Consider the following 24,801-nt stretch of genomic DNA (forward strand, 5'->3'; position numbering starts at 1 on the left):
ACCACTTAGCCAGACGCGGCGGGGCTGGGGATGTTAGCGGTACCCAAGTATGATCGTTTTTGGAACGACTCGCTGACGCCCTCGGAGAAGCCAGCCATGAGCAGCAAGGTCGCCCCGGCCACCCCGCTCCCTTCCCCGCCGCCCCCCACTCCCGCTGCCCCCTTGAACCCCCCTTGCCCTCCTCCCCTGGGCGAGGAGCAAGAGGTGGTCACCACCTTCTGCATGCTGATCCCAAAGATGCCCCAGTGGAAATTCTCTAGTCCATCTAGCTTCCTCAGCCGCAGCCCCTCGAGTGCCAGCAAGGAGCTTTCGGCCGCAGCCAAAGCAGGAGAAGCCAAGAGCACCACTGCCGCCTCCTCAGGCCTGGCTGCTGTCCTCAGTGCCTGCGAGCCGGTCTGTGCCACGCCCTGCAACCTGCAGGTGATGAGCAGGTTGAGAGGAGGGACTGGGGGTGGGAGGAAGGCCCCACGGGCCGAGGGGGCCCAACTGGCTGGGGAGGAGTGGAGCCGCAAAGGGAGTTTCATCAGCAAACCAGTTCAGGGCTGGCTCCATCCGGACGAGAGGATCCTAGGCCCTGGAGTCTCCTACATCGTCCGGGTAAGTGCTGTTGTTTCCTTGCCCCCTTTGTCAGTAAGTAGAGCTGGTTGCTTGGGGGGGGTGGCAATATCAGGGTCTGATGGCACTGCATGAAGCCATAGCTGGCAAATGGCCCCAAATATATGTTAGTGATGGAAGCGTTTGGGGACGGTGGAGACTGGTGGCTCTGACGTCAGTGGGGCAGTGAATCTGCTCTGGGGCTTAGCCTGAACTTTCAAGGAGCTATCCAACGTGTGGAACTTATTTTGGGATTACGTTTCAGTACCTCGGACAGGCCCTTGAACGTGCAGACTAAAGCCCGGAACAGATTCGCTGCCCCACTGACATTGTAGTCGCCAGTCCCCGCTGTTGGAGGGAAGAGATACAGTAGTGAGGGGACTCTCTAGAAGTCAGATGTCTTGTCTGCCTGCCTGAGACATGTGGTTGCAGTTACTTGGTGGTGTGGGAAGTACACTTTGCACATGTTCAGAGGCCATCTTGAATGTTAGGGCTTTGTGTGCCACTGAGTAACTCCAGCCTGCCCTCAGACATTTTCAGTAGAGGCAGGGCTTTCGGAGTGACGCTTCCCGGCAAGTTTGAGCTTGTTTAGAAGTTAACTACTGGCCATTACTAGTTTGACGCATTTGGTCATATTAGACCTTATCCCACCCCCTTATGGACTGGAATGATGTCACAGAAGAGCACAGCAGGGGAAAAAAAGCCTTCTATATTAAGTCATCATTTTGAATTGATTGGGGCAGGAGGAGGGAAGGGACAGGGAGAACTGAAGGCAGTGCAATCTGTAGGTTTTCTGGAATACATTTTATTCCCCAACACAGGTTATTAAAGGCATGATCGATGGCAATAGAGAGGATTTGTAATGGGTGCAGGATTTGAATTGGGGGCAGTTAATCTGGAACAGCAGCCTTCTGAACTCAATGTCCTCCAGGAGTTAAATTGGGGGTTGGAAAGAAATGAAGAACAAGCCAACCTATTGGCCAGATCAGCAATTCTAGGCTATCTTTAAAAGAACAGAACAAAACAAGGTATTAAATGATCACCAGGGCTGGTGTTGCATCTTGGAAGTCTTGAGTTGAAATCCCTGCTCAGTGATGAACCTCATTAGGTTGCCCTTAGGCCAGCTGCGGCCTCTTAGCTGAACCTACCTCACAGGGTTGTTGTGAGGGTAAAAGGGATGAGCAGGGAACAAATCATTTTCATTATCCTGAACTCCTTGGAAGGTTTTTTTTTAAAAAAAATTATGATCAAAATGCTAGGAGCCAGGAAACAGAACTCAAAAATCGGAAACTGGAGTTATGTCTCTGAACAAAGACTCCTTTCTGGAGAGACCCCTCTCAAGTCAGTTAGGAAATGGGTACTACTTACTTGATTTATCTGAACGATTTTTACCCTGTACTTCAGCTTAAAAAGAGCAGCTTAGGAATAGCAGCAATAAGACAGTTTCTGTCTTCAGGTTTACGACTGAAAAGATACACAACACAAAAGGGAAAAAGTTTCAGGATGGAGGAGGAGTACTTTTGCTAGCCTCTTGTTCTTGATTCATTTAGGGATAATTTATCTTGAGAGATAAATTGCAGTAGGAAACTGTGTGTGTGTCTTTGTCTGTATGTGTGTATCTTAACTTCCTCATCAGTGGGCCCTGCCCAGGAACAGATTATAAACCATCCCTTGTTCGGCTGGTTTTCTCAAGAAAAAGGATCAATTGTTCTAACTCTCCATGGGCTTATATATATGGATATGGACTGCCTTCAAGTCGATTCCGACTTATGGCAACCCTATGAATAGGGTTTTCATGGTAAGCGGTATTCAGAGGGGGTTTACCATTGCCTCCCTCTGAGGCTGAGAGGCAGTGACTGGCCTAAGGTCACCCAGTGAGCTTCATGGCTGTGTGGGGATTTGAACCCTGGTCTCTCAGGTCGTAGTCCAACACCTTAACCGCTACACCACCCTGGTTTAGCCAAGGACAAATGGCATGACGCAACGATGGATGCAAAAGACAGGGTTGCCTCTGACTGAGTTCTACTTAGAATAGACCTTTTGGAGAAAATGGCTTAAGTTAGTTTCAATGGGTCTGCAGTGGAGTGAAGCTAACACTAGCTACACAGTGTTGTATTCAACCAGGTTCTACTCAGAGTAGATCCATTGAAATGAATGAAGCCACATTGTTCATGTCTGTTAACTTCAGTGGGTGTCTTCCCAGTAGGGCTGGCATTGAATATCACCAACAGCTAGGGATGGGCGAGGAATTGGATGCAGTTTGCATTAAAAGGCAAATTTATCAAATTCGCACTTTCTGAAACAATATGAGAACCATCAGCTGAAATTCGCCCTTATCTGAATTTTGTGATGCAGTTCTAAAACAAACCAGTGTTTACAAAAAATGTATATATTCAGGGAAAGTGTGCGTAAAAAAGGAATATTAGTGAAAATATACAAAAATGTATTATGTTAGGAGAAATTGGTTGCAAAAAAATGGAAGAAATTCGCACTAAAACGCTGAAGATTTTTTTCACAAGGAACCACGCAAATTGCTGCAGGAATGTGGAAAACTAAAAAGGACAGAGCCTTCCATCCCTAGTCATAGCTTAGGAGTTCAGCACTTACTTTGCATGCAGACGGTCCTAGGTTCAACCCCAGGCATCTCCACGTAAGGCTGGGAGAGAGCCCCGCCTGAAATCCCGGAGAGCTGCTGCCAGCCAGTGCAGACAATACTGAACTAGATGGACCCGATGGTCTGACTCAGTGCAAGGCACCTTCCTGTGTTCTTATGACATGACTAGCTGGTCGACGGTCTAGCGTGCTTGTGGTGCAGGGCTGTGCGCCCTACTTTGGAGACCCTACATCTAGGGTTCTGTCCTTCATAAGACTCTCCTTGGCTTCAGAATGGAAGGGGCATTTTAAGAAGGCTGACACCACCACCCCCAGAAGATGTTGGGACATATGTGGGAGACAGAGTTTGGCCATTTTTCCTTAGGTAATACCTGGCTTTTTTCCCCCCTCACCCTGCTTCTCCAGTATATGGGATGCATAGAGATACTGCGGTCGATGAGGTCACTCGATTTCAACACCCGGACACAAGTCACTAAGTAAGCACTCCCCTACTGAGCTTTTTCTTACATGTGCGTGTGTGTGTTGGGGTTCATTTGAGGGAACTACAAATGAAAAAGGACAGAGGCGTGACTTGGATTTTGTTCTTGCTACGGATGTCCTGGATATTCCGTAGTACAGCAGCTAAGAGGCTGAGCTGTACAAATCGGGGTGTTCCCTAGTTCGAATCTCATCTCTGCCCTGAGTTCACTCAGGGAAGCTGCTCCCTCTGAGCCTCAAAGCCACCCGCCCTCCAAATTTGGATTATGGGGAAGGTCTGTAGCAATGGCAGTCACTAATGGCATCTAGATTCAGTCCCCAATGGCGTCTCCAGGTAGAGCTAGGGAGAGAACAGGCTCAGTCTCTGTTGTTTTTTTTGGTGCCTCCTGAAGACCTTCCTCTTTCAACAAGCCTTTTAAGTAGAGACCTTTATGCCAGTCTGCACCTGTGCAGGGCTTACTTTTTAAGATGTTTTTAAAGTTGTTTTGTTTCAATACGTTTTGAACTCTTTTGTTTGTACAATGTTTGAAAGTGCTTTCAGTGTGTTTGTTTGCCTCTGCTTCTGAGAAGAAGGGTGGGGTATAAATTTAATAAATTGTAGTCACCACCCAGTGGGGCTCTCCTTGAATGCTTACATCCAAGACAAGGTCAGCCCTACAAAGAAAAGGATGTAGGAGGAACCACAAGAAAGTGCAGAGCACCGATCGATGGTGGGTAACCAGAGAAAGGAGGTGGCTCCTCAGGGGGCCGAGAGGGCCATGCATTATTGACAAGACTCTGTCCTTCCCACCCTCTGACCCCAAGGACCTTGGAGTCAAATGCACAGGCAGGGACGCTGCCCAGAGAAAGGAGGCTGGATTAAGGAGAGGGAAGATCTGATAGTACTCTCCAAGTACATGAAAGGTTGTCACACACAGGAGGGCCGGGATCTCTTCTCCATCGTCCCAGAGTGCAGGACACGGAATAATGGGCTCAAGTTGCAGGAAGCCAGATTTTGGCTGAACATCAGGAAAAACCTCCTAAGTGTTAGAGCCATACAGCAATGGAACCAATTACTTAGAGAGGTAGTGGACTGTCTGACACTGGAGGCGTTCAAGAGGCAGCTGGACAGCCATCTGTCAGCAATGCTTTGATTTGGATTCCTGCATTGAGCAGGGACTTGATGGCTTTATAGGCCCCTTCCAACTCTACTATTCTATGATTCTAAGGACACCAGGGCACCAGAAGAGCCTGCAGTATCAGGCTTAAGGGCTCTGGCCTAATGTTCTTGCAGTGGCCAACCAGAAGCCTCAAATGGAAGGGGGGCGGGCGGGCATGGAAACTGACAGTGCGGCCCTATTGGAGGCCCTGCTTCTATAGCACTTCCCCACCTCCCCAAGTCTTTATGTCTCATGTTACAAATTGAAACCAGCTACGGGCCTGTTGTTTGACAGCCTCCCGGCATTGGTGACACCCCCAAGCTGCCGCTCAGTGGTGGAGAACCTGCCTTGCATGCTGCTTGCATTGCGTGATGGTTGGTCCCTCTTGCTGTCTTTGTCCACCCTGTAAGGCTGTAGCTCAGGGGTAAAGCTTTGCCTGCAGAAAGCCCCAGGTTCAATCCCCAGCATCTCCAGGTAGGTCTGAGAGAGACCCCTGAGTCTGAAATCCTGGACAGCCCCTGCTAGCCGGTGTAGACAGCACTGAGCTGACTCTGTCTTAAGGCTGCTTCTGGTGTTCTGATGTGAGCGGAAAGACCTGTCTAGGGTATCCTGGAGAGCGGCTGCCGATTAGAGTACACGATATTTCACTAGATGGACTGTGGTTAAGACTGAGTTTTGTATATGACATTGATTTCCTGGGATTTTTGGGTGTCTCCCTCCACCCCCCTGCAGGGAAGCAATCAACAGGCTCTATGAGGCAGTCCCAGGTGTCAAAGGGACCTGGAAAAAAAAGGTGGGTGTTAACATCTCCTCCCCGCAACCCCCTAGATATTTTATTTATTTAAAATATATCTATCCTGTCCTTCCACCCTATAATAGGGCACTCAGGGCGGCTTACAAAAATAAAAATAAAAATGTACATAATAAAATTGTAAGCAGTAAAATCACAAAAATAAAAAATAAATTTGTAAGCAGTACAATCACAAAAACATTAAAATAAATTAAAATACATAAAATACAAGATATAATTGCGTATAGCAATGATTCGAACCAGGCAACTTCCATGGGTGCTTTGCCTGCAGAAGAGTGCAGGTTCAGTTTCCAGCATCTGCTGGTAGTGCTGGAGAGTTGCTGCCGGTCAGCGCAGACAATACTGTTCTAGATGGACCAGTGGTCTGATTCATTTTAAAGCCGCTTCCTAGGAAAACTCATTTGGAGGGGCTGCAGTGGTCCCTTCACAACCCTTACTGCCCTTATATTGGGACAGGGTGTGGTCCACCGGTAGAGCAGCTGCTTTGCCTGCAGAAGCTCTTAGGTTTAGCCACTGCCAGTCAGGGTAAGTAACCGGCCCAGATGAAGCCTGACCTTGCATAAAGCAGCTTCTGGTGTTTCTTGTCTTGATGTTATATTTGAGTATATTTTTCAAGACAGGGGAGGATTTAAACATGCAGTCAGTTTGCCTGTAGTTTGAAGGGGGGCTTAACTCTGTGGCAGAGCATCTGCCTTGAATGCAGAAGGTCCCAGGTTCGATCCCCAATGGCACCTCCAGGTAGGGCTGGGAATGACCCCTGGGTGAAATCCTGGAATGCTGCTGCCAGTCAGTGTAGACAATACTGAACTAGATAGATGGACAGTCTGCCTCACTATAAGGCAGCATCTTATTTTCCTACGCTTCTTCCACCCCCAACTTGATTCTGCTCAGTTTGGAAAATTTGCATACCACCCTGCAGTTGTCAGATGAAGGGCAGTCTAGCAATAAAATTATAATTAAAGTTAGCGGGTTTTCGATTTGGCTGGCATGAACCTCCATCCTCCCCCCTCTCTCCCCCAGGCACCTAACAAAGCTCTTTTCTCAATTCTTGGCAAGAGCAACCTCCGTTTTGCTGGCATTAATATAGCTGTCAACATCTCCATCGATGGACTGAACCTCATGATTCCTACAACCCGACAGGTAAGCCCCTCACTGCCTGACTGTTCTCCATTTATGCCCTCTGCCTCAGCTGTGGACTGAAAGGTGTCAAGGACTCATTTTGGCATGGGGGTGATCCTTGTCAATCAGCGATCACATACTGAATGGGTTTGCTACTGAGGGCAAATGAAGCTGGAGCGACAGCAACACTTCCTGGACTGGCCAGATGGGTGGTCCTAGTCAATCAGGGATGACATGGTGTATGGGTGATGTTGCTAAGGACAAAGGAAGCCAAGCTGGAGCAATGGCAACATTTCCTGGACTGGCCGAACGGGTGGTCCTAGTCAATCAGGGATCACGTGGTGAATGGGTGATGTCAGTGAGGGCAATATTACCTTAGCTGAGCACACAGACAATCTAGTCCATCAGGGATCATGTGATGAATCAATGATTATGACCACAGGCGAATGAAGCCTATTCAGCAAATCCATTCTATTCTGTTGACTTTTGCAGCTACCTTGGGGAAAATGGTGAAAGGCAGGTGGCACCTTTTAACGACTGACATTTTTTTTTAATGAAAATCATCCCCCCCACTTTTTTGGCTCAGTCAAAATTTAAACATGCTGTAGGAAGAGCCAATACTCTAAGCAATTATCATCAGGGACTTTGTGTCTTGGCCAGAAACCTCAGGGCTGGACTGGGGTTTATCCAAGAGAGCTGTCTGGGAGTGTATGTCCTCAGGCCTGAAACACGTCCCTGGATTGACTGAGCCTAGTGCCGGACTGGACTGAAGGGATCTGTAGTTCAAGATATAGGGAGCATAGGTTTCAAAAAGGCTATTCTAGGGTTGGGATGAGTGAGGAATCTGGTTCAGGTTGCATTTAAGGCTGAATTGATCAAATTTGCACTTTCCAAAAGTCATGGGAACTGAAGCACAGCCATCCTTTGAAATTTGCACTTTTCTGAATTTTGCAGGGCAGCTCTAAAACTAAGCCATGTTTGCAAAAAGGGTACGTATTAGGAGGAAATGTGCAAAATAAATAAATAAATAGAAACGAATGTCTTAGTGAAAATAACATACAAAAATGCATTACTTTAGGAGAAAGTGCTTGCAAGAATGTGTATGTGAGTCAAAACTGCATTAAAAATGTGCTTATTAGGAGAGGGTTGCTGTAGAATTTCCATGATGTGTTTTTTTTAAAGAAAATGCAGATCACTGCAGAAACTTGGAGAACCGAATTTAAGATTGGAAAAATGAGCATCTGATCGAACCAAAATGCACGGATCCTTCCATCCCTACTCTAGGCCAGGATTTGGCCTGGGCAGGGCTCTGAGAAGAGCCACCATCTGGCCCAGGAGTTGCGTCATCTAACAGGGCAAATGGTCTTGACAGTATTTGCTGCCTTTCGCTACCACATCCGCAGCTCCTAGGCTGGGATGGGGCTCAGTTTATCTGATCCGAGCAAGCTCCAAATGAAGTCTTTGCAAAATCCATCAGGGATGCATTTCCCCAAAGCAGCCCAGGCCCCGCTAACGTTTGTGAGGAAGGCCTTCCTTCCTCAATAGGCATGCACGCAGGATTGATCGCCGCACGTCCTCTCTCCCACCGGTCTATCGACCCAGGTGCTGAGTGATTGCTAAATTCTCTTGCTGACCTTCCTCCCCTCCTCCTCCTCCTCAAAGCTGTTTTCAACCCTTCCCTCCCCCTCTCATTTTTTGTTTTCATCGTAGATCATCGCGAATCACCACATGCAATCCATCTCCTTCGCTTCGGGGGGCGACACGGTAAGGGTTAGGGTAGTTTGCAAGCCTCGGTGCGGGTATATCTCAGGCGAGGTGGTGGATTCTCACATTTTTTGGGGTGTGGGGAGAGAGACACAGGTATTCATATTTGGAAATAATGACCTGCAGGGTGATCATCATGAATTACGCTTTTCTGAGGGAAAAACCATACGAAAGGACTGTAGGAAGTGACAAGCAAGTAAACAAGCAGAAAAATTATTATTTAATTTTAAAAAAAAATACATTATTATTTATGAAATTTAAAAAACAGCAAGGGAAGGGCCATAGCTCAGTGGCTCTGCATGTAGAAGGTTCAATACCCGATGAGCTCCCAGGTAGCGCAGGGAGAGAATCCTGCTTGAAATCCTGGAGAGCCGCTGCCAGCCAGTGCACCCAGTACTGAGCTAGATAGACTGATGGTCTGACTTGTTATAAGCCAGCCTCCCATGTCCCTAACAGAAGTGAGGAATCTGTGGCCCACCAGAAGTTCCTGGACTCCCAACTCCCAATGGATGATGGGAGTTGCAGTCTAATAGTGCTTGGTGGGCCACAGGTTCCCCACCCAACTAAGACTGATCTGGTCATGAAGCTCCCTGTGTGGCCTTGGGCCAATCAGTGGGTCTCAGCCAGCCTACATCACAGGGTTGTTGTGAGGAGACGATGAGGATGTTGGACAACCATGTATGCCAAGGGTGCCCCCCCAGGCTTTATAGGAAATGGGTGAGCTGTGGTGGGGGCAGGTATGGAAGGCTACAAGCTAATGAGGATCTTTTGGGGGGGCACGGGACAGATAGAGGAAGGGAGGCCCCAATTCTAAGCAGTCTGTAGGATGAGTGGAAGCATCTTCTCTAACCTTTGGGAAAAGATCATGGTTACAATGGAAGAATGCTTGCTATTAGTCTTTCCATATTCATTATTGAAAAACATGATACATTGCATTATTCATTTATTAAAATGACATTCATTTTGTTGTTAATATTACATGTTGAATACTGCATCCAGTTCTGGTCTCCGCATTTCAAGAAGGATGCAGACAAATTGGAACGGGTTCAGAGGAGGGCAACAAAGATGATCAGGGGACTGGAAACAAAGCCCTATGACGAGAGACTGAAAGATCTGGGCATGTTTAGCCTGGAGAAGAGAAGACTGAGGGGAGATATGATAGCACTCTTCAAGTACATGAAAGGTTGTCACATAGAGGAGGGCCGGGATCTCTTCTCGATCGTCCCAGAGTGCAGGACACGGAATAATGGGCTCAAGTTGCAGGAAGCCAGATTTCGACTGGACATCAGGAAAAACTCCTAACTGTTAGAGCCATACGACAATGGAACCAATGACCTAGAGAGGTAGTGGGCTCTCCGACACTGGAGGCATTCAAGAGGCAGCTGGACAGCCAACTGTCGGGAATGCTTTGGTTTGGATTCCTGCATTGAGCAGGGGGTTGGACTGGATGGCCTTGTAGGCCCCTTCCAACTCTACTATTCTATGATTCTATGTGAGTTCCTTGTTCTGAGGTCTCCCATCCACCCCCCTTTGTCTTACTGTGGCAGTTGGCGCTGGCCCCAGATCTGGGTTTCAGTGGCCATCCCCCAGTGGCTGCCATTTTATTTTCCCAGAATCCCCTGGATATTGTGTCGTTCCACAGCAAAATGTCGTACTGGGGCAACAAGTCTTTTAAACTCCCAGAATGCCCCAGAAGGGACGTGATGGCTTGTCTCCATTGTTAGTCCTGCTTAGCGGTGACCCCTTGGAATCAACAGATGTGACAATAGGGTGTTGTGGTTTTTTTTTAAATCACTAAGGAAATTAAAAATGCTTCAAAACTCTCTTGGATGCTCCAGATAGCAGTTTGTTTTGGTTTGGCACTTCAGAGTGAAATTTATTTATTTATTTTATTTATATCCTGCCCTTCCTCCCAGTAGGAGCCCAGGGCTTTCCCTTTGGCTTGGAGTCGAAGGTTTTCCAAAGCAAAACCCGCAGAGAAGACAGGGCATCCCTTTTTTAAAATAAAAAAAGAATCACTCACTCATACACTTTAAAGGCTCCTTCCTCACACACAACCCCCTCTTTGCCTGTTTGTCTGTCAGTTAGGAGACATCAGACCTCTAAGGGGCTGTTTTGCCTGCAAATTTCATCTAGATCTGCCAAAAGGTTATTGCAGTTTCTTGATTTCCACATTATATTGTCAATGGTGAGACATCCAAAACATGGAAGTCAGACAATGGCAATAGCTTTTTGCCAGAACTGGATGAAATTTGCAGGCATAGCAGCTAGCTAACATTCAGACAAATAGTCTCTCTCTCTCTCTCTCTCTCTCTCTCTCTCTCTCTCTCTCTCTCTGTGTGTGTGTGTGTGTGTGTGTGTGTGAAAGGAGCCTTTCAAGTTTGTGAGTGGTTCTTTTTTATTTCATTTTTTAAAAGGGATGCCCTGCCCTGTCTTCTCTGTGAGTTTGTGGGCAACTTGACTACACTCAAGAAGAGTGAGAAAGTTGATAGCATGGGAAACAGCTACATTCAGTGAAAGGTCATTTTTTAAAAAAAAATATGTTCAAATTTTGCAGTATACAGATATTGGTAAAAGTTGATGATTATCATAATAATAGAATTCAATGGTCTGAATATTTTCAATTAAGGTATTTGTTAAATTATCTTGGGAGGCATAATGAAGTTAAGAGACAGCTAACTTGGTCTGAAAAAAATAATTTCACTATTACAGAACACTAAAGGATTATTATCTAAAATATATTGGGGCTTAATGACAGAGGGGGTGAGTTAAACAAAACAAGGTTTAAAAGCTAGATGGAATTATCATTGTGGGATGGCGATTACTGGGAGTGTATAGGAAACTATTTTTGTAAATGAGCTTAAACTTCTCAATTTCTACCCTTTGGAGGGAAAATCATTTGGAAGTTTTACATAATTGGTATTTAACTCCTTTAAAATTAAGCAAGAATGAATAGGTTAACGGCTGAGCTGTGCTGAATCTGGCTTTCATGTGTAAAAAGCCCAGACTTGTGGGAAGGAAATTGTTCAGATTATAAGAACTGATATAGAGATGTTAGTGTTGTCGCTATTAAGATTCCTCTCCCTAGGAAATGCTGAAGATGTAAGCTGCTCTAGACCTCCATCTCCATTGGTGGAGGCTTCTCTCACATGGCAGAGGAAGGTTTCGTGGCCATTGCTCTACCAGCTTTAGGGAACAGGCACTCCAGGGGTGGGTTGAGGAAGGACTCCAATCCATTGGACACCAAAAAGCCTTGTAGTCCTGACACACACACCTCTGAAAAAGCACACCAGCCCTACACCTGCCTGCTTATATTTTTGTCACAGCTCACAGGGGTAGGAGGACTGATGGCTCAAAGAAGGGGAAGGCCTGCAGTTCCTGGCTCACAAGGCAAGGCAAGGCAGCGTTGTGCAAGGCTCAGGATCAGTACTATCTTGGAGGGAGTGCAAGGTGGGAGTTCAGGACCACGGACAGCGCTTTTGGCCATAAGAACCTAGGAGGCTGCTTCATAATTGAGTCAGATCATTGGCCCATCTAACTTAGTATTGTCTACGCGGACTGGCAGTGGTTCTCCAGGGTTTCAGGCAGGCGTCTTCCCCAGCCCCCGCTGGAGATGCTGGGGATAGAACTTGAGGCCTTCTGCATGCAAGCCAGATGCTCTACTACTGGGCTATGGCCCTTTGGTAAAAAAACCATAAGGTTCTGGTCCTCTTGCTTCTGTATGGGTTGAGTTAAATTGGAATGGTAGCTGAAGCCAAGCACCCAAGTTGTCTCAGCGAGGTCCTTGAACTGCCAACTCAGTTTTATAACAGGGCTAGCTAGTTATCCACCGGAGTCTCTACCCCCTCAGTGGTGCTTGCCAGCCAGATGCCTTCTTCTGCAGCCGTTGGCTCTTTTGGGGTAATTATTTATGTAAATGAAGAGATGGATTGATTCCATAAAGGAAGCCACAGACCTGACCTTACAAGATCTGAACAGGGCGGTTCACGACAGATGCTGTTGGAGGTCGCTGATTCAAAGGGTCGCCATAAGTCGTAATCAACTTGGAGACACATAATAACAATGTAAATAAAGGAATTCCGGGAAGGAAAGCTACACAGCCCCAGATTAAGCCCCTCTTCTTTGTAAAGAGCCTCTGACAGCCAGCGTGGTGTCGTGGTTAGAGTGCCGGACTAGGACCTGGGGGGGGGCAAGGTTCAAATCCCCACTCAGCCAGGCAGCTTACTGGGTTGACCTTGGGCCAGTCACTGTCTCTCAGCGTAAGTCTGCATCGCAAGATTGTTTGTGAGGATAAAATGGGGAGGGGGAGAACCAGGTTTATATGCCGCCTTGAGCTCCTTGCAGCAAAGGTGGGATATCAGTGTTAGGCTATAAACAAAATAAGTGCAGGATCCCCAACTTTGTTTTGCAACTGGTGGCTTGATTTATGAGATCCCTTGTGTAGATATCTCCCACTGGGCAATGCTGCCCCTTTCTCGTGGACAAAGCCTGCAGGAATCAGGAATTGCTCTTGTAATAATGTCATCTCTCAGGAATGAGTTGTTGTTATTATTATTATTATTATTCCACCTTTCCTCCAAGGAGCTCAAGGTGCCGTACAAATATGGTTCTCTCCCTCCTGATTTTATCCTCACAACAACCCTGTGAGGTAGGGTAGGGCTGAGAGATAGTGATTGACCCAAGATCACCCAGCGAGCTTCCTGGTTGAGCGGGGATTTGAACCCTGGTCTCCCAGGTCCCCAGTCTGACACTCTAACCACTACACCACCACTGGTTCTACATTCCGTAATAATTGTAACTGCCTCGAAGAAAACAATGGTGCCGCGTTCACATCAAAATTGCAAAAAATTCCCAATGGAAACAAACATGTATTTCTACCCCAGCTCTTTTCTTCCTCTTCAGCCATAATTTCTGCCCATGAGCATCAGCCTCTTCAACTCCAAAACTCTCATTTTTTTTAATGCATTCTTATTTTTTTGCCAGGATACAACTGACTATGTTGCATATGTCGCGAAGGATCCCATCAATCAACGAGGTGAGAGCAGCTCCACAATGTGGGGCTTCAAGAAAGCTTTTTAAAAGGATTAAACCAGGGATGGAGTACCTCAGGTCTGGGAAGGGGCAGATGTGGCTCTCCAGAGCTCTCTGTCCGGCCCTCGGGACACTCGCCACACTCCTCACTGGCCCTCCTTTGCGCCTTGTGGGATTTGTCCTTCAGCTCTGATTATGCCTTGCTTGTCCAGATGAAGGAGAGAGGGGGACGTGTGTGTAGAAATTCACCTACGGTGCAAAGATGAAATTTACATCCATGGCCCTGCCCTCTGTTGCATCTGGCACCAACCACCACAGCCAAACACAGAGCTGAGTGCAAGGAAATCTCCTAGAGATGCAAATTGTTGAATTAAAATGAAAATATCTTCCTTAATATGTGGCACCTACAACTGGGCATGGTACCCCAGATGCCTTCCATGGGCAGTACAGAAGAGAGTGGGACTTTAACTGCCATCTGCTTCTGTTGATGCAACCTAAGATTGCATTCGCTTTTCTGGCCGCTGCATCACGCGGCTGGCTCATGGTGAGCTTGTAATCAACTTGAGTGTCTGTTGCGTAACTCCTTCCTCTCTCTGACTTGCAGCATGCCACATCTTGGAGTGTTGCGATGGGCTGGCGCAGAGTGTCATCAACACCGTCGGACAAGCCTTTGAGCTCCGCTTTAAGCAGTACCTCCACAGCCCTCCTAAGACACAACAGGACAGGTAGGGGGGCACATGGGCCTCATCTGCCCCACAGATTTAAAGTGGTACCATACCACTTGAAACAAGCATGGCTTCCCTGGGAACTCTAGTTTGTTCAGAGTGCTGAGAGTTGTTAGGAGACCCTGTATTCCCCCCGCAGGGTGACAATTCCTAGAATTCCCTGGGAAGAAAGACTGATTGTTCAACCACTCTGGGAATTGTCGCTCTGTGGGAGGAATAGGGGTATCTCCTAACAACTCTCAGCACCCTGGACAAATGACAGTTCCCAGGATGCCTTGACTGTTTAAAGTGGTATGATACTGCTTTAGATGTATAGTGCAGGCACTTGGAGGCACTTCAAGAATTCACACTCCTCCCAGTTTTGCAATGGAGTTCTCCAACAACAACAACAACAACAACAAAAGAGTGTGTATTGGGGAAAACATGCATCCCAAATTGCCCATTTAGCAAAAATAACAAGCAAATGTGCATTATATTGGAGAAGATGGCTTTCAAAAATGTGCCTATTTGGAGAAAACCTGCACTAAAAAGCTGGCAGATTTTCACAAGAAAAGTGAATATTGGCAGGCTTGCCCATCCATAGCCTCCAGGTAGCTCAGCTGTTGCTGGAATAATGATGAGAAGAGTAAATGGCGCCCAGCTTTACAGGCCAAGGTGGAATCCTATTGGTCGTTTGTGTGTCACATGACCCCCCCATTGAAAGATCAGCTCTACTTCCCTCCTCTCCTCCATTTGTCTCTCCGGCCAGGGCAATGGGAACGGAAGACTCCACTTGGGGACAGGACGAGGAAGGCTCAGAGCACAACTATTACAATAGCATCCCAGGAAAGGAGCCTCCCCTCGGAGGGGTGGTGGACTCCCGGCTCCAACTTGGCAGCATCTTGAGCCGTGCGCACTCGCAGCTTTCATGCACCAGTCATTTCAGCCAGGTGACGATCAATTGCTCCTGTAGGGCTGCAGCGTTCAGTCCAGGGGAGAGCAAATCTGTGGCTTTCCTGATGCCATTGGAATGTCATTCCTAGCAATCGGCATGGCCAATGGTGGGGGGGGGATGATGCGAGTTCTGGCCCAGCAACATCTCTAGGGCCACAGATATTCCTCATCCCTGGCTTGCTCGATTAAGGCTGTGATTCTATGAACACTTACTTAGGAATAAGCCACACTGAACTCAGTGGGGCTTACTTCTCAGTAGGTGTGTGTAGGATTGCAGGGTGTTGACATTAAAATCCACCTTGATCAATCTAAAGGCTGCTGGTGGGCTGTGAATCCACTCCTTGTTTTAGTCTCAGCTTTCAGAGAGCTGTCTAAGGTACTGAACCTATTTTGGGAAAAGGTTTCAGCACGTTGGGCAGCTCTTTGAATGTTCGGACTATACCCTGAGTGGATTCACAGCCCTGGGGACTTTGGAGCTACCAGCCTCCAGTGTCTAAAGGTATACCCTTGATTAATTAGTGTTTTTTGTTTTGTTTAAACCAGAGGTTCCCAAACTGTCGTCCATGGACCATCCATGGTCCAGGAGCTTCGTTCAGGTAGCCCATGACATGTGCACCTTGAATATTCATATTGATTTTTAATTGTATACTTTGTTTTTGCTTCTTTTAACTGTTGTATTTGATTGTATTACAGTCCAAATTCTATGGAATGCCACTTGTTATACAATAAAGTACAATATAGGCAATAAAATTGCAATTAAAAATCATGCAGTGTCTAGCACAGTTGGTGCATTACAATGGCTACAACAGGCAGGGGGGGAATCATTAAGAAAATTAAACAGTTTTCAAGTGGTTTAAACCTTTGTATTGGGTAACCCCCCCCCAATATATTAATTTGGAACAGGACATTTGGAACATGATTAAGGGCAATCAAAATGATCAAGAGTAACTCCCTTATGAGGAAATGTTACAATAGTGGGGATTTTTTTTTTCATTTAGAAAAAGGCATGGAAGCAGGGACATGATAAGAGACGTATGAAATTATCCACAGGGTTGGGAAATTGAACAGAGAAGATATTCTCCTCTCATAACACCAGAATCCATTGGGGATCAAGTTGGGAGATTCGGGACAGACAAAATAATTTTTTTCCTACAGTTCATAGTGAAACGATGGAGCCTGTTCCCGCAAGAGGCCACCAACTTGGATGGCCTTAAAGAGGTTTCAGCAAAACCATAGATGAGTCGAAAGCTATCCTGTCAATGAATACTAGCCATGATAGCTATGTTCTATCTCCACTCTAGGGCATAACTGGGAATGGGTTTTTGTGTGTTTGTGAACACAAATCCCTGCTCTTAGCCGAAGCACAAAGTCGATGCAGCAAGCCTGAAGTCTGCCCTCTCTGGACCGGAAACATCCTCTGAAAATGGTCCTGTTGGTGAAGAACGTTCTGAACATGGAGATGTATAGTGGTGGCTAGTGCCCATGGGGGACGGGAAGGGTGGAAGGCAGGGAGTCCAAAGGGGTGGTGGACCCAGAGCCATTGCCAGGCAGAGCCAACTCGTTCTGGTCTTGTTCCTGTCTTCCTCCCTGTTGTCTTCTAGAAGGTGCAACATGGAGATGGAGGAAGAAGTTGACAGTTGGCACCACCCCTGGGCTGGACGCAAGGCTGTAAGGCAGGCAGGCAGGGGGAGTAGGTTCAGGGCTGACAGCTATTGGTGGGGCAGGAGCCCCACTCTCCCCAAGGAACCAGCCTCCACTGAAGATATATTGCTAATTATTGCAATCTGCTCTTCCCAAACCTCACTCGTTCCTGGAGCCCCGTGGTCATCTCTGAACAATACCCCATGAGATACAAACCTCTAATCTTGATTATCTAGCAAGGCCTTATTTTGGCCTCACAGACCAAATGTGACTTCTCTCTCTCCCAAAACGTTTGCTCCCTAGGTTGCGTCTCCTGCCCGGAGGGACCACAGCAGTCACGCAAACTTGAACTGGGATGCTGATCCTCATGGTAACCATGATCTTATAATTCTCCTTCTGATTCAATTATCTGAGCGCTGCTGCTATAATAATAATAATAATAATAAATCATCTCACCTTTCCTGCACGGAACTCAGGGTGGCGCAAATGGTTCACTCCTCTCTTCATTTTATCCTCACAACAACCCTGTAAAGTAACTTAGGCTGAGAGGCAGTGACTGGTTGAGGTTTATAGCTGAGTGGGGATTTGAACCCTAGTCTCCTAGGTCTTAGTCCAACAGTCTAACTGCTACACCACACCCAGAGACTTGGAGGGACTATAAAGTTTGCAGACTTATAACTTTGTTTAGAAGTGTCAGTCAGCATTCCGCAGCCACTGAGTGCTTTACATTTTTTCCACCTCCATACGGAGCTGGACACAACTTCTACCACTGCCAACTCAGCTCGTGCCACTGCAGCTGACAGGTTCGTGGTTCCCCTCTAGGGTTGAGCGAGCAATTTGATTCAGTTCGCATTTCAAACCAAATCTATCGAATGCACACTTTCTGAAACAATATGAAAACTGAAGCACAGCGATCCTCCAAAATTAGCGCTTGTTAAATTTTGCAATGCAGTTTGCTAACCAAACAACATTTACAAAAATGTGCATGTTAAGTGTGTCTAAAAATGAATAAAGGGTTGAAAACAACCTACAAAAATGCATTTTATTAGAAGAAATTGCTTGCAAAAAATGTGCATGAGTCAACACTGCCTACGAAAATGTGTTTCTTAGGCGAATTGCACATTAAAATGCTGGAGAACTGTCACGAGGATATTTTTTTAAAAAATTGCAAATTGCTGCAGAAATGTGCACTGAATTTAAGATTGGACAAATAAGAAATGGAGAGAACTGAAATCGACAGATCTTTCCATTCCTATTCCCCTCCCACCCGTGCCAAATGGTACGGACGAGGAATGTGTTATGATGAAAACACTGACCTCATACATGTCTTCTAGGCCAGAGCTGTGATGGCTACGTCCAGGCTGATGGAAAGCCTCTGGGCACCCAAGACTATGAAGAGCACATGTATGTGAACACGCAGAGCCTGGACAACTGGGAGGCAGATACTGGGGGCCACCGAGCAATTGACGAGAGCCCCCCAAAAGACCTCTTTGACATGAGTAAGAGCGGGGGGCGGGACTTGGGAAGAGGGGAGGGTTCCATCGTGCCAAGTTGCCTTTTGCAAATCCCAGGAGTGCAAATATGGACAGATGTGTGCTTGCTACTCCCACCCTGCAAAGCTGAATAATAATTTTGTTTTAATATCGCCTTCCCACTCCGAATGATGCTTGGGGTGCATTGCATAAGAACGGCGACAGAAAATAAATATAGTCAGAACCACAACATGCCGAGGCCAAGAGGGGAGCTTTGGTGAGAGGGAGGAAAGAGTTTGTATTTGGCAAGTAAAGGTTGTGGCACATTCTCTCCCCCCTCCTCCTCCTCCTGCCCGGCACTCAAACTGGATGGGGCCATTGTCAAAGGTAAACTGAGCGTCCGGATTCTGCATTCAGAAAAGCCACATTGTTTACAACCTGAAACAAATAGGAACTGAGCAGATTAAAATATATTGGCATATTAGGCATGATTTCCACCTTCCCTTCCTTCATGTCCATATATTCCCCTTTCATGCTGATTGGCTCATAAGACACTGGAGACATTGGGACCCTGCTTCTAAAAAAAGTAAAGGGTCTAAGACTCCCCGAGACCCTGGATGACTACAGCCCTGTGTACAGTAGGCTACCGTCTACACACACACCGCTCTCCGTTCTTCATCTAGGCAAGCTAGAGGCTTGATGAGAGTTCAAGCCTGGCCTGATGTGAGTCTGACTGGTTGCTTCACCCATTTGTCAGTCACTGCCATATGGTCCCTGGAAGATTTTCCAGAAGGCAGTGCGGCCCTTGAGCTGCAAAAGCCCCCCCCCCGTTTTAGTCAAATAAATCCCTTCTGTTGCTCACAGGGCCGTTCGAAGATGCTTTAAAGCTTCATGAATCCATGTCGGCTTGTGGTGTGGGGGGCGGCCCCCGCATCGAGGACCAGTGGCCCAGCCCGCCTACCCGGAAGGCGCCCATTGCTCCCACGGAAGAGCAGCTGAAGCAGGAGCCCTGGTACTGTGGGAAGCTGAGCCGGAGAGACGCGGAGAAGCTGCTGCAGGTGGACGGTGACTTCTTGGTGAGGGACAGCATCACTAACCCGGGCCAATACGTCCTGACTGGGATGCAGAGTGGCCACCCCAAGCACCTGCTCCTGGTGGACCCAGAAGGAGTGGTAAGTAGCTTGGGTCCTCAAAGCAGCCGGGTTTGTTCTGATGTGCGGCTGGATGCTCGTATTATCTGGCAAGGGGTGGACGTCTCGTGCAGTTGGGTTTTGAGCTTCGGGGTGGGCGGAAGGTCGGCCGGGACCTACCAGCAGATCTGCAAGGGCATTGGCTGCTGGTGCCTATTAGGACCGGTGGGGCAAAAGGCAGGCCATGACAGGCTGAGCCAGCAAATGCTACTTTTGTCTCCATCCTCCTCCCTGGCTGAGTTCTGCAAAGGGAGCGCTGGATGTAAGTAAGAAGGCAGGTAAGTGGGGGCTGGCTGACGGCAGGCTGTGTTTGGTGGGGCAGTGTCCTTTGTGCCTGAATGGACTAGCCTCCCGCTGCCTCCACCTGCTGGTGGCCTCCCAACGCTCATCATCTCTGACTGTTGATCATGCTGGTCCAGCCCATTCGTCTGTCTCAGAGTTAGACCTGTTGAAATGGATGGGACCACGTTGGTCATGTCCAGTATTTTCAGTGGGTCTGCTCTGAGCAGGACTTCTTTGAATATTAATCTATTTATTATTTGATTTATACCCCGCCCTTCCTCCCGGCAGGAGCCCAGGGTAGAATGCAACCTCTTTCTGACCATACATTTTAAGCACTGTTTTTACCCCTTTAAACAACCGTGGCTTCCCTCCCCAAAGAATCCTGGGAACAGTTGGTTTGTGAAGGATGCTGAGCATTGCCAGGAGACCTCCTACTCCACCGCCACCCCGAGCTATTCCCAGAGCAACCTGGGGAGAGGGATTGACTGTTAAACCACTCTGGGAACTAGATCCACTGGATTGTATCCAGCTAAGTTGTACGCCAGAGGTTCCCTTCCTCTCCTTTGCTTGTGCACCCACCCCCCAGTCTGCTCTGGGAGTTCCCCCCAACCCTCTGGAGCAGATTTGAGGGGAGGGTGCAGGGTGGAAGGAGAAATTCTGTTGTGCCCATGGAAGTTTCATGAATGCCATGACTTAGTTGCATTTGCAATCAGCAGGCTTTAAAAGTTAGTCGCATCCATTGATCTCGGTGGGTCTGCTCAGAGCATGGCTTATCCCTGAGCATAACTTGTATCACTTTGCAGAGGAGAGGGAAAGGCACTCGCCACATGCTCAGAGGTACTTTGAGTTTATTATTTTTTTTAAGGTATGGAAATGGACTGCCTTCAAGTCGATCCCTACTTGTGGCGACCCTATGAATAGGTTTTTCATGGGAAGCTGTATTCAGAGGGGGTTTACCATTGCCTCCCTCTGAGGCTGAGAGGCCGTGACTGGCCCAAAGTCACCCAGGGAGCTTCATGGCTGTGTGGGGATTCAAACCCTGGTCTCCCAGGTTGTAGCCCAGCACCTTAACCACTATGCCACACTGGCACCATAATAAAAATGTATCCCAGGGTAGTTCCAGCCACATAATTAAGGTAATGCAAAGCAATCACACACATAGCTAGCGATGGAAGGATCTGTCCATTTCGAGTTGTTCAGCTTCTCTTTTTTTCCAATGCATCTTGGCATGTTATATTCATAAACATATTCATCTTTATGCCCATTTCTTCCTAATCCGTGCATTTTTGTCAGTGTTGTTTGGTTGGAGAACTGCATCTCGAAATATGGAGAAGTTTGGAAGGATGGGCTGCATTTCGGTTGTCACGCTGTTTCAGAAAGTGCAACTTTGATAGTTTCGGCTTGAAGTGCAAACTGGATCAAACTTCTCACCTTCCCCTACACACAATAAAGCCCCTTTCCAAATTCACCACATCAGAAGCAATCAGGTCACAGCAGAATGAGTAGGTAGATTTTTTGAAAACAATGTTTTCATTTAAAATTCCCAAGAGAATAAAAATCCTTGCCTAAAAGGCAACAGCTTTTTTATTACATAACATATCTTGTTCATCTTGCACGGGTATTTTCTGCCTTTTTTCTTTGGATGAACTCTTTTACATTTGTATGGTTTCATTGAATTTCTTGAGTGTTTGGCATTTTGCTATCCTGAATCGCTCTGGGATGCCTCTGGTTGGGTGAAGTGGTATATAAATGCAGTAAACTAAACTAAACTTGTGGCCTGTTGCTTGAAGGAAGGGTGTGGCCACAGATGGGAGGGGACTGTGAGGAATGGGTGTGGCCAAAGAAGCAGGAGGTGGAGCTTCAAGCTCTATTCTCTTCTACCTGGAAGATATCGCTGTTCTGTCCCCCCCATGGCCCACTTTGAGCCCCAATTTCAAAAACATAGCAGGATGCAGGAATGATTCATTTTCTCCATCTGTTGCTTCAGGTGAGAACCAAGGACGCCTTGTTCGAAAGCATCAGTCACCTCATCAATTACCACCTGCAAAACAAACAGCCCATTGTCGCTGCTGAAAGCGAGCTCCATCTGAGACAAGTGGCAAGATGGAAACAGTGATGATCCTACGTGGTATATACCTGTTGCTGTTCCTCCCGTGACCTGGGTGGGGTGATGGGACTTTGCTTAAAAACTTGCATAGCTTGCTTGTGGAACTGACCGCCACAAGATGTTGACATGGTCACGAGCACAGATTAATAATAATAATTATAATTATAATTATTATAATAATAATAATAATAATTATAAAGGCTTATATATAAACCTCAGGCAGGCCCAGGGAAAAATGGAGAACCTAAGCCACCGGACAAATGTGGCCCTCAGGCCTTTCTATGTGGCCCTCAGGACTCTTTCTAGCCACACCCCTCTCCCAGGCCACCCCTCTGATTTTGCTTCACACTCTCCTTGAGCTTTTTTGCTTGGCTGGAATTTGTCCTTGAAGTCTGATTATGCCTTGTGTTTGCTTGGATGGGGGATAAAAACCAGTTTGCTGTACAAAAGTAATAATGAGCATGGGAACATAGGTAGCTGCACCAAAATCCGTATCCTAAAGTGTGCAGGGACATTGTGTATATGAGTCAAAATTGCATTCAAAATGGGCCTCTTAGGGAAAATATGCAGAGACAAAGCAATCCAAATTATAGGATGCCACTATAATGTACACTCATGTGGGGGATTTACATGGGCAGGGCCAAATGCACGCTGGTGTAGGGTATTTATGCCAGAGTAGGGCCAGTTCAGGTGGGGTGGCCCAGATATGCTGTGTATCCAACCCCCTCTGCAATCCAGCATTATCTGTGGTGCAGATTGCACAGTAAGTTGCTGATGAATTGTCATGAGGACTTTTATTTAAAAATAAAAATGGGGAAAATTGAACATAGGATAGGAAAAATGAGCAACCAACATTGGCAAATTCATCCATGTTGTTTTTTTAAATTAGGGAGTGGATCCCCATATGAATATTTGGGACACGGGTGGGTCCCCATAGCTCTGAAAATGCCAAAAGGCTGAGGCTGTAACCACTGCACCATCCTGCATGTAATGCACAAGGCTCTCCATTTTTTGAGGAATGAGTTACTAGCAGTTAACGGTCTGCACTCAGGTTCTGTCTACTTCATTATAGCTTTTTATTTTTATTTTTGGACAAGTGCCTGTTCTTTTCTGCTTCCTTCACACCTCACCATGCAAATACACTTTAAAAAAACCAAAACAAAACATTTTCTCCCTCCCCCATCTTCTTGACACTCTTTCCTTCTTAATGACAGCTTGATGCTCCCTTGTCAATCCTGAGAGAGCCTCAAGTATGGGGTGGGATAGAGAAATGTCCAACATCTTGTTCTCAGTGGCCAACTAGGTACCCACTATGCAAGCCCAAAAGCAGAACTTGAGCACAACAGCAACTCTCCCCACCTGCAGTTTCCAGCAACTTATATCCAGAAGCATGAGGCCTCTGATAGTGGATGTAGAAAACAAGAAAAGTCTGGCTGCTGGATCAGGTCAAAGGCCCATCTAGTCAAGTACTGGAGCAACTTGCTCACTGGAAGCTATCCATGGTGCTGAAACACCCTGGAGCAACGTGCTCACTGGAAGCTATCCATGGTGCTGAAACACCTAACCTGCCTTGCCCTATGAGCTCTTCCACTGCACCAGAACAGAACATAAGAACAGCCCTGCAGCTGGTTCAGGCCAAAGGGGGCCCATCTAATCCAGTGCAACAGAAGTGCAACAGAACCCCTCCCATGGTTTCCAGCAGCTGGTATTCAGAAGCATACTGTCTCCAACCATGGGGGTAGAGCAGAGTCGTCATGGCTAGTAGCCATTGGTAGCCTGTTGAGTTCTGCAGGGGCAACACTGAGACTGAGGAGGAGGAGGGAGCTGATAGGTAGTGCTACCCCATAGTGAGGGGCATGGCTTGGAGAGAGTTCTGAGGCCCCAATCAAGAGGCCTGGAGAACTGCATTTGTGTCTATTGTATTCCTTCATTATTTACTACTGATGGTATAGAAGTTGAGCACTGTAAGATGGTGGATGGCTGGGATCCCAAATGGCAATGAGCGTTCACTCTTAGCAACCTTGGGAGCTAAGTAAATGGGGTTTTCTTAAAAGAAAAAGGAGGGAGGGAAAGCAGATCTGGGGGCCACTGCAAACGCCCCGAGGGCCTGAGCTACCCCCATCACAACTCCTAATGCTCCCTTTCCTGAAATGTCTTTCTCCTTAGGAATCTGGCCCTCTATGTAGAAGCTGCCTCCACACTTCCCATGAGCCGATTGAATTCAGGTCTGGCCGCCCTGTGAACAGCTTTGCGGAAATGACGCTCTGTTGGCGGAAGAGAGCCAGAGCGACTTGTCCATTCTAGAAAACCAAAGAGAAGTCAGGAACCCTGGATTGCATCTCCAGAGCCACCCCTCTCTCTTGTCATCAGCTTCTACTAGCCTGCCTTCCCACCCCCCACTTTTTAATAATTCCTCAGTGCTGTTGACTTCCTTCTCCCACCTCAGTTGGTCAGGATGGCCTACACCACAGGGGTTGGCTGTGGGATAATTAGCGGAGGCCTGCATCCAACTTCCTAGGAAACGAGTTCCGATTACAAGGTTTGCTGAACGCCTTTAGGGACAAGCAAAAAAGAAAAAAGGGGGAGGGGCAGGAAGGCAAGGGAGACGCCAAAAGAGGTCTCTCCTTCTTGGGAAATCAGAGATTGTCAATCAAGAGGGAGCACAGTCCATCTGTTGCTGGAACCTGCCTTCATCTGACTTGAAAAGGACAGCAGGGCTTTGTTCGATAATTATCTTTGCTCTGATGGCGCTCAATGCCCCACTAATGCAGTCGGGCCTTTTTGCACGTGGCGGGGAAGAACAACCATTTGGCTCTGTAAACTTCTTTTCTGTAAAGGATCTCCCCATCTCTACCTTCTAGGACTTTTTACTTTGGAACTGGGGTGGGGAGAGGAGGAGGATG

At 47.2% G+C, this 24,801-nt stretch overlaps 1 protein-coding gene across 1 annotated transcript; it reads left to right on the forward strand.

The window, feature by feature from the left end:
• The first annotated feature begins 30 nt into the window (after window positions 1-30).
• SHC2 (SHC adaptor protein 2) lies at window positions 31-24,133 on the forward strand. Its single transcript, XM_061600879.1, has 13 exons — window positions 31-597; window positions 3,613-3,683; window positions 5,556-5,616; window positions 6,655-6,774; window positions 8,464-8,517; window positions 13,501-13,552; window positions 14,153-14,273; window positions 15,022-15,202; window positions 17,151-17,217; window positions 18,182-18,346; window positions 19,184-19,491; window positions 21,779-21,919; window positions 24,065-24,133. Exons 1-12 carry the CDS (start codon window positions 31-33, stop codon window positions 21,905-21,907), a joined length of 1,896 nt encoding a protein of 631 aa, XP_061456863.1. The 3' UTR covers window positions 21,908-21,919; window positions 24,065-24,133.
• Window positions 24,134-24,801: the final 668 nt, after the last annotated feature.

The sequence above is a fragment of the Rhineura floridana genome, chromosome 18 (assembly GCF_030035675.1).
Source record: "Rhineura floridana isolate rRhiFlo1 chromosome 18, rRhiFlo1.hap2, whole genome shotgun sequence".
Lineage (NCBI taxonomy): Eukaryota > Metazoa > Chordata > Lepidosauria > Squamata > Rhineuridae > Rhineura > Rhineura floridana.

Coding starts and splice junctions, on each gene's coding strand:
- SHC2 (XM_061600879.1), top strand. CDS start 31: ATGTTAGCGGTACCCAAGTATGATCGTTTTTGGAACGACTCGCTGACG. Junction 5,617..6,654: donor AAGGGACCTGGAAAAAAAAG/GTGGGTGTTAAC, acceptor TCTCTCCCCCAG/GCACCTAACAAAGCTCTTTT. Junction 19,492..21,778: donor TGGTGGACCCAGAAGGAGTG/GTAAGTAGCTTG, acceptor CTGTTGCTTCAG/GTGAGAACCAAGGACGCCTT.